This window comes from Mesoplodon bidens, assembly GCF_964165515.1.
Source record: "Mesoplodon bidens genome assembly, chromosome: 1".
Lineage (NCBI taxonomy): Eukaryota > Metazoa > Chordata > Mammalia > Artiodactyla > Ziphiidae > Mesoplodon > Mesoplodon bidens.
This window is the reverse complement of record NC_138176.1, coordinates 143,742,879-143,759,173: the sequence shown is the minus strand read 5'-3', so window position 1 is coordinate 143,759,173 and position 16,295 is coordinate 143,742,879. Positions and strand designations below refer to the sequence as shown.

Below are 16,295 nucleotides of genomic sequence, written 5' to 3'. Positions count from 1 at the left end.
CACTAGACCACCAGGGAAGTCCCAGGAAACCAGTTTTATAAGGGGGTTGCAAGCTGCAAGCCAATCTTTCTATTCTTTGCCTCCAAAGGAGACATTACCTTAAGTATCTTGATCAGGAAACAAATCTGTCCTTAAACCTGAAGAGAGACACTCTTTTAGTCTCTGAGGATGTTTATTGTATAAACATCCTTGAAAAGATAACCTGAGACATGCAGAAATGCAATGGAGAATTGCTCCCAACAAATAGGAGCTAGGTTTGAGAATCAAACAGATCTGGAATTAAGTTCATATGTTAATTTGTATTAAATTAGATGGCTTCCAGATTTATTTCTCCAGCCCCAGAGTCTTTTCCCTAAACTCTAGTCCTATATATCCAACTTCCTACTTGACAATTTCTAGTTGATTTGAACATCTGATAAGAATATCAATCATACAATATCCAAGTCTAAGCTCCTGGTATTTACCACCAAATCTCTTCTTCCCAAATATTAATGGCAATTTACCTTTCTCCAGCTTCAAATCTTTCCTTGCTCCAGCTTCAAATCTTGCTGTCATTTTTGTCTCCTCTCTTTCCCTTACACCCCCATATTCAATCCATCTGCAAATCCTGTTGGCTCTACTTTCAAATATATTGAGAATCTGACAACTTGCCACTCTTCTACTGTTATCAGACTTGTACAAAACACTACCTCCTGCTATCTGAATTATTGAAAACACCTTCTAACCAATCTCCCTGCTTCCTCTCTTCAGATTGTTCTCAGCATAGTAGCCAAAGCGATCCTGTTAAAACATATCCTTCTATGATCAAGACCCCATTTTCCTATCTGGAACAAATACCAAAGACCTGACTATGAACTACAAGGTCCTGTGTGATCTGCCCCCTCCACCATTACATCCAGATCTCATCTTCTGCTCTTCCCTTCTCTCCCTCAGCTTCAGCCACATCAATCCCCATCTCAGGACCTTTCTACTTGCTATTTGTTCTTCCTTACATGCCTTCCCCTTAGATATCTGCTAGCCCAACTCCATCACTATTTTTAAGCAATTACTCAAACGTTGCCTTCCCTCGTGTATTCTCTGCCTACTTGACAAATACATCTGGATGCCTAACAAGCATGTCAAACTTACCATGTTCAACAAGAGGGCCTTCCTGAACATCTTACTTAAAATTTCAATCTCCACCACCTTATGTTTCACTTCCGTGTTTCACTTATCTCTATCTGATAAACTGTGTGTGTGTGTGTGTGTGTGTGTGTGTGTATAAAATAGACTTAATTTTTATTTTCTTTGTTTTCTGTTTCCCTCCCTAGAGTATAATTTTCTTGACGGTAGGTATTTTTATCTGCTGTCTTCACTTCTGTAATCTCAGCATCTGGAACACACCTCTCACACAGTAGGTGCTCAATAATTATTTGTTAACTGAATGAATTTTGGCTTTATCCCTTATTTTCTGCAGGCTTTGGAAAAGTTAGTTCACCTAAGCCTTATCTTTCTCATCAGTAAAAAGGGAAAAACAATAGCACTACCTTGTCGGATTATTGTGAGGGTTAAATGGTATAATGTGCATAAAAAATTTAACATGCATAGTGCCTGGCACACAGTAGGCAATCTGATTCCCTAGGGCTGGAGGTACCTCACCATCCCCCTTCCAGTTTGTATTAGCCACGAATCCTCATAGCATTCTGTGTCTTACATTGTACATTAATTGTTGAAGTTATTGTCTAATTCTTGTTTGTCTGCCTAGCTTGGTGTTTGACTTATAGTAGGAACTGAGGGGGAAAAAGTGATTTGGTAGGTTACAATTTGCTTTAAATACATTATCTAATTTGATCCTTAGAACTAACCTGCGTGGGGAATAGACTGGTAAAATCATAAGAAAAAACTGAGGTTTAGCGGGATTCACAGCATTGCCAAATCTTATCTGGTGATGATTTCGTTGTTGTTGTTTAGATAAAATGAGTCTCACATTTTCTAAATGGTACTGAAATGAAAGCATTTTTGAAACAGGAGCAATCCATATACCCATGAACATTATGTGAGTTCTTCAGTTCCCAATTGTGTTGGACCTTCCCAGGCTTAATTTAAACACATTTTTACCATTTTGATGAAATTGTGTTAGAAGTGAGATATCACCTTTATTCTCCTCATTCTCTTGTGCTTCACTTATTTACCTATTACTGGTAGATCAAACAAAAAATGCCTAATTTTGTTAAGTAGTTTGTTCTTAAAGAAGAGATCAACTCACAACACAAGCAACGTTTGTCTTCTCAAAAATAAAATATAGCTCATTATTATGTGCTATTTGAGGATTTAAAAATATATTTTGCTTCTAAATTATGTCTGAATGACATTAATTAAAATAGCTGTATAATCAGTATTTAAATATTCATTAAGTCTTTGCTAATATCTTTTCTAGTAATTGTTTTGACAAAGTAATTTATAGAAAACATCACTATCTTATCAATTGAAAATTATCATCTTACAAATAAAGATAGTTTGGGAGTACCGATAGATGATTGAAATAGGAAAGATATTTGACAAGGAGGGAACAGTTGCTTGGCATCTGGGGAAAGCTGGAACAATTTTTCTCGGTGTATTAGTTTCCTGTTGCTGCTTTAAAAATTATTACGAACTTAATAGCTTCAGGGAGCACACATTTATTATCTTATCGTTCTGGAGTCAGAAGTTTGCAGTGGGCCTCACTGGGCTAAAATTAACGTGTCAGCAGGGCTGCCTTATTTCCTGGCTGTTCCAAGGGAGAATCCACTTCCTTAACTTTTCCAGCTTCTAGAGGTTTCCTGGATTCATTGGCTCGTGGCCCCCTTTAATCTCCAAAGCCAGCAAAGTCTTTCTCATGATGCCATCTTTCTGGCTCTGACTCTTCTGCTTACCTCTTCCACATTTAAGGGACTGTCATGATTAATTACATTGAGCCCAGCTGGATAATCCAGGATAATTTCCTTACTTTAACTTGAGCTGATTAACAACCTTAATTCCATCTGCAACTTTAACTCTCTCTTGCCATGTAACGTAATGTTCACAGGTCCTGGAGATTAGGATATGGACATCTTTATGGGCACATTATTTTGTCTACCGTAGTGGGTAACTCAAAGATAGAGACCTAAAATGGTATAAGATTGTACCACATAATTATGTTTGTTTGTTTAGGTAAGGAGTTAAGGGGTGAATACACACTACAATTTAATACTTGCTCACATCTCAGTTTGCTATTTATTTTAAGAAGTTATCATTTTAGAAAGTTCTGATCATGCTTTGTGATCCAGATTGAACCTATCACTGGCAATTATCTTCTTTAACAGTACTTATTTTTCTGCTGGCTTGCCACTTTTATTTTTTTTAGCAAATGATTTTGCAGTTATCAATAATATATGCCAATTGGATATGAACTGTCTCATACTTGATATCCCTTGTTACCTTCTGGCAGGTAGTGAACAATGTTATTTGTTATACTAATTTTAGCTCATATAGATTTCTACCCACCACCAGGGGAAAGGATTTGCATTAGAAATAGCAAGAGATGCAAAAACAAATAAACAGCAGTTTTCAAACACTTAAAGCATTTACAGAACTTTTTCTTCAAATTATATATTCTGTGGAAGTCTGTAGACCATTATTTGAAGCACATAAAAATCAAACTGTGTTGTTGGAAGAGAGAAAGCTCCAACCTCACTCCTCACTTGGCAAATCCATCTTGAAAAAGACTAAATTCATGTGCCCTCAGGAAAGGTACTAGGAAGTTAAGGATGAAACAAATAAAAACTTCTATTTTGTATTTATTTTTATTAAAAATGTTTTCCCCAGCTTTATGGAGATGTAATTGACATATAGCATTGTGTAGGCTTAGAGTGTACAATGTAATGATTAGATATGTATATATATTGCAAAATGATGCCACAATAAGGTTTATTAACACATCTGTCCCCACACACAGATAAAATTTGGGTGTGTGTGGGGAGAACTTTTAAAATCTACTCTCAGTAATTTTCAAATATACAATAGAGGATTGTTAACTATAGTCACCATGCTGTACATTGCATACCCAGAACTTATTCATGTTATAACTGGAAGTTTGTACCCTTTGACCACCTTTACCTTTTCCCCCCATCTCCCACCCCCTGTCCCTGGCAACAAATAAAAATTTTAGTAGAAGGCAGAGTGTCCAGGGTAGACAAAGAGTGAGGTACAATGTGGACTGGAAGTCCAGGAAACAGAAAAATCATAATAAGCTGCTGGAATCTGTGGTACTGAAGTCATGACTTAAAGTTCAAATAAGATTTTGGACGAGCCGAGACAAAAAGGAAGCAGCACAGCAGAGAGTAAAGAGCTGAGTGAGGGCAAAGAAACCAAAGAAGACAGGCCATGTTTGTGGATAGCACATAGTTCATCTGGACACCAGCACAGGCTGAATTTAAGAGAAGACTGAGAATCTGAGTCAAGACATGGCATGGGACAGACTGGAGAAAAGCCTTAAATAGCAGAGTGAAAAAACTGAGTTTATTTGCTCATGGGAATCTTGCACTAAACACTGGAGTCAGGAATTAGAAGTAGGTTGGATTAAAAAAGCGAAGCTCATTTATAAAAAGCCATTGATAGTATGACAGTCTCCTTTGAACTAAGCAAAGAATGCATGTTGGTGAGCCACGACGACTACTTTGACTTTCTGTCATGCCGTGTAGTGTGTCCTAGCTTGTGACAATGAGTGTGCTCAGTCATATCTACTGATCCCAAAGATTTTCTTTCTTACAACCCACTCTGCTATTTTCTGTAATAGCACACTTGAAATTTACCTATCCCTAGAAGGGCATTTAACTTAATTGAAACATAGAGTTCAGTGAATATAAAGCCTATTTTTTGATACGTTGCATCCTTGACAATGGTTTCATTGTGGTGAATTCCCACAGGAAGATCGATTTGGCAGATGTGAGCAGGACGTTATATGACTTTAGACCTCAAAGGAAATCACAGCTTATTTTCATACATTCAGTCAGTGTTTGTTATAAAAGTTCAGTAGATTCCACTGTCATATTGTACAATGTATAGTTTCTTTAGTAACAACTTTTTCTTTTAATTGAGTCAAGCTGAGTATTTCTACCACATTCTTTCAGTTGCTATTGCTATGTTATTTGTGTAGATTTCTGGTTCACACCACTGGGAAAAACATGCATGGAAACTTTTACTTATTTATTTATTTATTTATTTATTTATTTATTTATTTATTTTATTATTATTTTTTTTGCGGTACACCGGCCTCTCACTGTTGTGGCCTCTCCCGTTGCAGAGCACAGGCTCTGGACGCCCAGGCTCAGCGGCCATGGCTCTTGGGCCCAGCCGCTCCGCAGCATGTGGGATCTTCCCGGAATGGGTCACGAACCCATGTCCCCTGCATCGGCAGGCGGACTCTCAACCACTGCGCCACCAGGGAAGCCCGCATGGAAATTTTTATTCACTTTCTGGGGAAAATCCACCAGTGAGGGGCCCTTTTGGCCCTATCTCTGTAAATGGCACCATCATCCCCTCAGTTTCTTAGGCAAGAAACCAGGGAGTCATCACCGATGTTTTCTTTTGCTCTCTCCCATTAATTAGATTTTTTTTTAGGTGGTGACAATTATCTACCCTCTAGGCTCCCCACCATTTACAATGTGACTTAAGCTCCTCCCATCAAGAGATAGATCTACTTCTCTCTTTGAATTTGAGTAGGGCTTGTAAATCTTTGGGGAAATGCTTTGTAACTTAATTGATTAATATATGGGCTATTTCCAAGCCTAGGTGTCAAGCAACCTTGCACATTTCTGCTGTTCTCACCTATACCGCCTATACCTCTGTTCTGCCACCATGAGAACAGACCTGGGCTAGCCTGCTGAGGGACAGAAGACCATACACCATGAATCCATTGATTCATCCCAGCTGAGGCCCCAGACATGTAGGAGAATCCCGCCAAGATCAGCAGAGCTATCTTACAGCTGATCTGCCGTGTGCTATGTGCTGTGAGCTCTCTTACAGCTCAGTTCACTGAGACACATGAGCAAGGTCCTTCCAAACTTTCCTGGCCCTAGCTAATCCATCAGTTTATGATTTAAGTAAATGCTTGTTATTTTAAGCCACTAAATTTTGTGTGGTTAATTATGCAATGAAAGCTAACTGATATATCCTCCTTCACTTAATTGTTCTCTGAGTATTGTAGCTTTTACCGCCTTAATATAATTTCTCTGCATTTCATTTTCTCCTCCTTTACTGCCTTCTATCTCAATTTTAATCCCACCTCATTTCTACTACTAGAATAGTCATGTTTTTCTTCTACTTAAACCCCTTTAATGGTCATCATTTTCAATGGAATAAAGCACACACTGCTGAAGGGAGTCACCCTGATGGCTATGAGCCCAATTTATTATGTCAGACTCCCTGGCTCCCTCACTTTCTGGCTGTGTGACCTTGGGCAAGTTACTAAAGCACTCTGTGCTTCAGTTTCCTCATGCTTAAAATGGAATAAAAATGAGCCATTGCAAGTAGAGTCTAGAATAGAACCTGGCACATCATAATTATGAACATTATATGTACTACAATTTTTAGTCCTTAGTATGAAATATAAGACCTTCTGTGAACTGGCTCTTTTATCTCTCTCTAAAGTTGTATGTCACTATGACTTCTTCACAACCCAAGTCAAAGCCCTTGGTTCTTCCAATATGTACCATGTTGTTTAAAGCCTCCATATTTTTATTCATGTTGCTTCAATGTTTTGAGTGCCTGGTTCCTGCCTCTCTTTTCTCTGACCTCTAGTCCCCTTCTCTGACTATATGAACTTCTTCTCTTTCAGTGTTTACCTCAAGCAGTGCTGTCTTGATGAAGTCTTTTCTAGACTCCACTGGTATAATTAGTTATGTCCTGATTCATGCCCCCATAGTATCCTGCCCATACTCCTTGCATGGTATGTATTGGCTTATACAATCCAGACTGTCGGTTCCTTTTAGGGAAAAACAGTGTGCTATTTGTTCTTGTTTCTCCATCATCTAGAACAATGCCTGAGACATAGTCTGAACTTCAGAAATGATGATTACAAATTTAGGATACTATAAAGACACAGAGGAAATAATTGAGAAGAAACAAATCAGGCTCTAATTTTCTGTTTCCAAAATGCTAAAGTCACAGGTGCTCTTGGAGTGATTGCAGATAACTATAGGCAAGGAGGCCATTGGGATGGGGCTGAATGTAGGCAAGAGTGTGTGGGTAGGGCATTTGTGGGTAATGCTGTATATCCTTGTGGATCTTGAAGAACTTGGAAGATGATAATATAACTAAAACACTAGGGAAAAGCTGAAGTCCAGGAGCATGGCATTACTAAAGACACGTAGAAACTGCTTACTTTGGTTAGAATAGACAGGTTTCTACCATTTTAACTACTATGAATGAACGCAAGGACAATTTAAAAGTTGGGATCTTTGACAGTAAGATAATTTTCAAGTTATGTATGCTGTGTTCTAACTTCATGCTTGTTATATATATATATATATATATATATATTTTTTTTTTTTTTTTTTTTTTTTTTTTTTCGGTACGCGGGCCTCTCACTGTTGTGGCCTCTCCCGTTGCGGAGCACAGGCTCCGGACGCGCAGGCTCAGCGTCCGTGGCCCACGGGCCCAGCCGCTCTGCAGCATGTGGGATCCTCCCGGACCAGGGCACGAACCCGCGTCCCCTGCATCGGCAGGCGGACTCTCAACCACTGCGCCACCAGGGAAGCCCCTATATTTTTTATGAATATTGTCTCTTCTTATAAACTTAATGTTCTTAAAAAGGAACGATGGAATGCTTATGATCATATATGCTATAGGACATAGGAAAGTTGGGATGGGAAATATTTCATGAAGTTGATTTTTCATGCATTTAATGAGCCAAGTTTGTGATTTCCAATGATTAAAAAAGCACTCCAGTAGAATCACTGTTTGAAAACCAAACATCATATAATACCTCAATGGAGAAAGTTGGAACTCTATATCAGTTATACAATAACTCCCCGTAGCTTCTCCCCCAACAACTGGAAACCATCATTCTACTTTCTGTCTCTACTATAGGAACTTCATATAAGTGGAATCGTATAGTATTTGTCTTTTTGTGATTGGCTTATTTGACTTGGCTTAATGTCCTCAGGGTTCATCCCTGTTGTAGCATATGTCAGAATTTCCTTCCTTTATAAGGCTGAATCATAAATCATTGTATGTATATAACACATTTTGCTTATCCATTCATCCATCAGTAGACACTTGGGTTACTTCTAAGATTCAGCTATTGTAAATAATGTTGCTGTGAACATGGGTTCATAAACATCTCTTTGAAACTCTGCTTTTAATTCTTTTGGTTAGATATCTAGAAGTGGAATTACTGGATCATATGGTAATTCTATTTCTGACTTTTTGGGAAACTGCCATACTGTTTTCCACAACAGCTGTACCATTTTACATTCCCACCAACAGTACAAAAGTATTCCAGTTTCTCTACATCCTCACCAATACTGTTGGTTATTTATTTATTGGTTTGTTTGTTTATTTATTTATTTGTCATCCTAATGGATGTGAAGTGATGTCTCATTGTGATATATATGGGGTAAAATTTCACTGTAATTTTGATTTGTATTTACCTAATGTTTAGTGATGTGGAACATATTTACATGTGCTTATTAGTCATTTACATATCTTTGGAGAAATATCTACAGAAGTCCCTTGCCCATTTTTGAATCATGTTTTTTTTATATTATTATTGAGTTTTAGGAGTTCTCTATCTATTCTGGATTTTAATCCCTTATCAGATATATGATTTTCAAATATTTTCTCTCACTCTGTGGGTTGCCTTTTTACTCTGTTCATAATGTCTTTTGATCCACAAAATTTTAAATTTTTCATCAAGTTCAGTTCATCTCTTTTTTCTTTGGTTGCCTGTGCCTTTGGTTTTATATCCAAGAAATCATTGCCAAACCCAGTACTATGAATCTTTTGCCCTATGTTTTCTCCTATGAGTTTTATAGTTTGAGGTCTTATGTATAGGTACATTTTGAATTATTTTTTGTATATGGTGTTAGATAAAGGTCTAACTTCATTCTTTTACATGTAGATATCTAGTTACCTCAGCACCATTTGTTGAAGAGACAGACTGTCCTTTCCCCATTGAATAGTCTTGGCTCTCCAGTTGAAAATCATTTGACCGTATAGGCAAGGGTTTATTTCTGGGATTTCTATATTTTCCATTGGTTTACATGTCTGTCTTTATGCTGGTACCACACTGTTTTGATTATGGTAGCTTTTTCATAAGTTTTGAAATCAGGAAGTGTGAGTCCTCCAGCTTTATGTTTTACACAATTTTTGTGACACCCTGATCCATGGGCGCACTTGACGGATCCTTCAAACACTTGTGGATTTAATGATGGAACTGCAACTATCATCTAATGTGGGACATGCTGGGAAACTTGCTCTTATCTTGCCAAACCTAGAATAATTTCCACAGAACTATTTTCAACAAGAAAATATCAAACATATTTTTCATAATATAAGTTATTCTAAATACTGCTTACTAGTGAAGAATGAATTGATTTATTCTCACAGTGTTTTGCCCTCTTTTATATTCATTAAAATTCAGGTGATTGGTATTACAGAAAGAAAATCTTTTTCAGTTTAGTCATGGATTCTGAGCATAAAGTTTTTCCAATGCTAGAAAACTGATCTGGCACCATTTCTTATCCATAGCAAAATAGCATGATCTCTTTATTACAGTTTTGACTTAACATTATGGTATGTATTAAAAGTCTAAGGGAATATAATAGAAGATGTTAAGGTTGTATTTAGCAATGCCATGATATAAAGATATGAAGACAAAGTGATTAGAATCTAAGGAAGTAAATATCAGAAGTGATATACATTATAAATCACCTTAGTAAAAGAAGCCTAGTGCTAGCCATTCTAGTTTTATTGAACCATAATTTCTGTTTGTTTTTAAATTTATGAGCATAATATTTATCATCTTCTCATTTTTTTTCTGATTAAAACTTAAGAGTTTCAGAACTTTAAGGCATCTGAAAATTCATTGTATTAAAGTAAGACTTGTGTGCTGTAATAAATAGAACTAACAATAGTTTAGTGGCTCAAAGAAAATAAGTTTCCTTTTTCCCTCATGCTGTAGTCTGAGATGAGCATTCTAGGTTAGCCTACAGTTGTGCTCTGGGCAATCTTTCAGAGTACCAGCTTCCTTCTACTTTGTTTTTGATGATTCCCTCCCGGGCATTGTCTTTACCAGCTTGAGTGAAACTGGTTTCAGACACTTCCTTATTCTAGTTTGTGGAAGAGAACTTGAATACAGGAGCTCAGTACAAGGTTTTATAGGCCAGGCTGGGAAGGGGTAAATGTCACTTCTGCTGACGTTCCATTGGTGAGAGCTCAGTCACTAAGCCACACCTGGCTACAAGAGGAACTGGGAAATAAGGTCCTGGGTAGGCACTCATGTCAGCTATAGCTCTCTTACTATGTAGAAAAGGAAAAATGAATTTTGGATAACAAACGATGTCCTTCTCAATCACCCAGGCCAAAGCCCTCAGTTTCCTAGTGAGGGTAGGGAGACTGGAGAGCAATTAATCACTTACCACCTATGTGACCTTGGACATACAGCCTTTACCACTTAATCAGCCATCTGACCTGGACTACCTAACCTTTACTACTTACCACGGATGTGACCTTGAACACATAATTTCTACCACTTACCACCCATCTGACCTTGAATAATTAACCTCTGTCATTTGTTTCTTATAGACATTGGACACATAATCTCTACCATTTATGTGACTTGGTGTCATGACCTTTACCACATAACACCTTTATGACCATCTGGTAATTTCTACCACTTAACACCTATGTGACTATGGCCTATAACCTCGATAAGAATATTTTTCTCATCTTTACCTCATAGGATTGTGTTAGACAAGGTAATTAACATAAAGACATTAGAAAAATGATGAGCACATAGTGCTCAATAAATATACTCTGCTGTTGTTGCCATTACCACCATTACCACTCATGTTACTACTATTTGTATTACCTAGCTAACAGAAAACTAATAAACATGATAACTAATGAATGTTTCAGGGCCTCCAGGTTATTAATATAGAGTTTAGTTATTGCTAAGCATAGAAATGCTTCTGAATTAAAAAGTTATAGTCAATATAATGTCACCTTTACAAGCATTTAATATACACACTTTAATAGTATGTAGTAGTTATAGTCTCAGATTAAATGGGAGAGTAACACATTTGTATATTCTGGTTCTATTTGCCAGTTTTAAGATTCAGTGACTCGTTTATTGGATATTGGTCCTATAGGAGAAATTAGAACATAAAAAGATAATTTATTCTGAATATAATATTAGAGTTAAATAAACTATCAATATATTTTATTCATCCTTTTGTTATGCTAACATCACAGGGAAGCTAAGTGACCCTGATGATTATTAGCTCAAAGCATAAACCATTTAGTTGGAAACAGAAGTCAAAGAACTAAAAACTCCAAGTAGCTGTTTGCCAGATTTTCCAAAATGAAATTCAGTTAATTTGTAAATATGTCCTTAAATGCAAATGATTTTTTCCTTCCTGCATGGAGCAAAATAACTTGGACAGTTGAAAAGTCCTTATGAACTAAAGAGAGTAAACAAATCACTATCAAAGTCAATGCATTTCCCTATGTTTTATAGACATCACAGCAAAAATTTTAAACTTTCAACTTCAATTGATGCCATAGCTTGTTTTGTCTTTTCTCTAGATCAGTTTATGTATATATTACCTAGAGTTCCCTTACAAAGTGTGTTGATACCTCAGTTACCCTAAATGAGAGTTCATGCTTGTTGATTGCATGTACGGTGTGATTTTCAGAGAGACTATCTATCTGTAAATGTGCAGTTTTTGATGTATATTTTAAAGCCTAGCAATTATTCAAAGAAATTTTCATAGAATGCAGAAGATCCTTGATATTTGTAAATTATGCCTGCACGCACACGCACACACACACACACACACACACACACACACGGATTTAATGAATTTATATTCTGTTGAAAATGAACCTGAGAATGAAATGAAGTGTTATTGCTGGTGATGGAAATAATGAGAAGATACAAAGTGACTTATTAGAAAGTAGAAGCTTGGACTAAATTAAGAGCAAGCAGTCAAATCTGTGGTGGCTTGGCTGATGTCATGAACAAGTCCACCATGTGTTTTATGTAGAAATGTGAAAATAAGAACCCTGAAATTATTTCAGTGAGTGCTCCAGGAAGAATTAGGTTTTATAGGTTTATTAGTGGAAACATTGAGAGCTGTTTTGTAAAATCGATAAGGGTATGAAAAGACACCAAATTTTTACATTTAGTTATGATATATTATGAAGTAAATTATGTGCATATGATATATAATGAAGTAAATTATGTAAATTTTATTTAAGGATTTGGGGAGTCTTTCTAGCCTCAGCTTATGTTCTCTGCAGTGGCAATATTTATTTAGCAAAGAATAATCATTTCACTCACCACTGATCTCTTACTCACTAAACACATACTGTCAATCTGTAAGCCTAGACATTGGATTGTGTTCTGTCTGGATTTTGCTAAAGTAGCGCTAACATGAAAATGTAGTTTAAGGCCAACTATTTTTTAAAAAAGCAAACTCTAGTTTATGTTTATAGTTACAGCTTTTAAATCAATTTTCAAATTAATTGATTTTCAGAATATACTGAAAGTGAAAAATGTGTCACTACAATTAGAATTAAACAACAGTGTGTATTTAATTGTGCACAGTTAGGCAATAACTTTCTAATTTTCATGAGAGATTTCATGGAAATGCAGGTGAGAATCATCCAGTTTCTTTCATTTTATTTTAGTAAAGGTATGTTTACTTGAAACTAATATTCTACTATCAGTCAAAACATTTTCCTGAGTAGTCTCACTTTATTTCAATTCTTCAGTTTGCAGATACTAACAAGTTTTACCCCTGGGGGTCGCTATTTATCTATATTTTGAAAAACCAGTTTCTTGATGAAGTGATGTAACTGGATAACTGTAGTGTGTGGTTTACAGTTTAAAGAAACATTGCTGCAGGAAAAGTGTAAATTTAGACGAAGTTTCCTAGGGACTAAAATACCATCCTTTGTAAATTAAGTGATTCCACAGAGGCAATGATTTTTCTAGAGATTTCATTCAGAGATAACTAAATAGTAATTATGTTCAAAATAGCCATGTATGTATCTCAGGAGACTTAAAAATGCTTTACCAATCTGAGGCAGTTATGGGCTGGATGCTTTCCCAGTCCCCAGGGAATAGTGGAGGAGACATGGGGCTGGGAAAAGGACAAAGGACTCAGGCAGGAGAGTTAGGTTCTACTCTGGCTCTGTTTTTCACTGACCAGGGATCTGATCCAGTCTCTTATGCCCAGCTTTTCCCTTTGTAAAATTAAGGTAGAAGGCTCTGCATTATTTCAATACTCCCTTCGGGTCCTATCTTTCTAAGAGCCCTTGTCACTATCTGTCAGATTTTAAAGTTTTCAGATGAAAGGGAATGAAATTATTTTTACTATTTCATCTACATGGTAGACAAATTTCAAGATAGCAAAACAAAAGTACTATTTTTTTTTTGTTGTGGTGCAGCAGAATGAAGTGACTATCACTAGAACATTTTCTTTTTCAGTGATGTGAAGGGGGAACTGATACCCTGGAAAGTTTATAGCTTTTTAGGTCAGGTTAAGTGCTTTTTAGCAATTTTGCTTAAAGAATTATTATTTTACCAATGCCTTTTTTTTTCAATTATTCACTTGGTCTGATTGATCCAAAAGAGTAAAAAGTCCTGGCCCAAGAGCTGCTGGATTATTTTTCTTTCCCAACTTGCAGCCAAGAAAGCTTCACTCTCAATGAACCACGTACCCTTCATTTTCAGGCTTGGTGCTGTTTCAGTCTCCAGGACTAGTTCTGTGCTAGGTGTCCCCTGATCCTGTGCCTCTGATCAATGATAACAAAAATACCTAGTGTTTGTAGCACACTCTAAAAAGAATTTTACACGTTAAATTTTTTTCATAACAACCCTGCGAAATAAAGCAAGTAGTATTACCTACCTAATTTGGGACTTCTGGAAATCAAGATACAGAAGGAGTAAGTGATTTATCCACATGATTTGTGCAGTTTATAAGCTAACCATGAATTGAATCCAGATTTTCAGTCTCCAAATGTTTACTTTCTGAAGATCCAGATTCTCTTTTATACTAAGTTCAGTTCACAGAATTCTGTTCTGACATTTTTCTCGTGTTTGAGGCTCTGGACTAGTAGATTGTCTTACAATGCCATCTATTATGGGCTGAATTGTGTCCCCACAAGATTCTTATGTTGAAACCTTAACCCCCAGTAACTCAGAATGTAACTGTATTTAGATAGGGCCTTTAAAGTGATGATTAATTTAAATGAGGCCATTAGTGTAGGCTCTAACCCAACTTGACTGGTATCTTTCTAGGAAGAGAAGTTTGGACACACATAGAGACACCAGGGATGTTCATGTACAGAGGACAGACCATGTAAGGACAAAGCGAGAAAGCTGACCATTTTCAAACCAAGGAGAGAGGACTGGGAAGAAAACAAACCTACTGACACCTTGATCTTGTATGTCCAGCCTCCAGAACCGTGAGAAAATTAAGTTCTGTTCTTTAAGCCACTCAGTCTTCTGTGGTGTTTTGTTATTGGAGCCTTAGCTGACTAAGACACCATCCATCTGAAAATAATGACGTAGTATCTAACATGCCAAGCACTGTGTTGCTCTTTGGGATTGAGAGATGAACGATATAGGCCATGTCCTCAAGGCCCTCATAATCTAGTGTAATGTGTGCTTACAGTGGTGATCTGTGGGGAGGGGGAAACAAACAGCTAATACTATAAGGTGTGCTGAGTTACGACAGGGAATCCATAGAGAATCATGGAAGTACAGAGAAGGAGGCTTTGTCTCAGCCTGAGTTAAAGTGGGGTAGAAGTAGAGGTGGGGAGCCCAGAGAAGGTAACTTGAAGAGCAGTGAAAGTTAAACATCCCCTCACCCCACAAACTATTACATAGGATCTAGTCATGGTCCTGAACTCCATCTGGGTAAAGGCCAGTTATCTGCTAAGATATTCTTGATTTCAAATATGTACGTAAATTTTCAGGATTGTTAGCCTCTGGATTTTCTTTTCCCTTACTCTGTCAACAAACCTAACACAGCTCTGATACCTACTGTTTTCCTGAAGTACCTACACCTTCCTTTCTGTCAAATTCCCTTTGGAAGCCATGTCTTAGCACATCCAACTGGTTCTTGCCATAGCTTGTGAAAACTTGCAATTCTGTGTTCTACACATGTGATAATTTCTCCTGTCCAGCAGAAGTTAACCAGGCCATTGTAGACTTTGTTCTAAGATCTAACAGTATCTGTATAGAATAATCAAGCCAGACTATAGGCTTCCTACCAAATAGCCCTTATCTATGGGAGCATCATGAGTTTTTGCAGCTCATCTTTATCTAACTGTCCGTAGAAAATTAGAGATAAACATGATGTCATCAGTTTGGCTACACTGCTGAATACAGAGAAAATATTGTCTACTGTGAAATAGGTTTACAATGTCCATAAGTAATGTAGGACTTGAGAGAAGATGGCATCATGGAACTTGTGGTTATCTATATGGAAAATTTTTGTATATCCATATGGAAAAAATTGAATTTAACTCCTTCTTTACACCATACACAAAAATTAATTGTAGGCGTCTTTTTTTTTTTTTTTTTGCGGTATGCAGGCCTCTCACTGTTGTGGCCTCTCCCGTTGTGGAGCACAGGCCCCGGACATGCAGGCCCAGCAGCCATGGCTCACGAGCCCAGTCGTTCCGCGGCATGTGGGATCCTCCCGGACCGGGGCACGAACCCGTGTCCCCTGCATTGGCAGGCAGACTCTCAACAACTGTGCCACCAGGGAGCCCTAGGCGTCTTTTAGATTTAAGTTTGAATGGTAAAATAGCAAAACTTTTAGTATAAATGAAGCTCACCTGGAAGAATTCTGAGTATCTTTGAGACTAAGCTTCACAACATCGTCCTATTTCTCTGCTTGTGTGACTGTGCATTGAGTAAGGGTAACAAGGCATCCTGCACAGATATCAGAGCACATTAAGAGGAGCGAAGGTTCTCTTCAGAAAGAGAAGGAGGAAGCTGGAGCTTCAGAATTTAGCATGAGCTGCTGCTGAGTGGAACTCCATCTGCAAAGGCTTGT

General features: G+C 37.3%; 1 protein-coding gene across 6 annotated transcripts in view; it reads left to right on the top strand.

The window, feature by feature from the left end:
• The window catches only part of LOC308621155 (uncharacterized protein), a 29,434-nt gene extending 14,709 nt beyond the window's left edge, over positions 1–14,725 (top strand). For all 6 annotated transcript variants that reach the window (XR_014016415.1, XR_014016416.1, XR_014016417.1 and 3 more), the window contains one exon: positions 14,528–14,725. Coding sequence is in view for 1 of the 6 variants with exons in the window: in XM_081241381.1 (XP_081097507.1) it covers positions 14,528–14,612 (85 nt within the window). In the remaining 5 variants the exon portion in view is untranslated. The remainder of the gene's footprint in view (positions 1–14,527) is intronic.
• Positions 14,726–16,295: the final 1,570 nt, after the last annotated feature.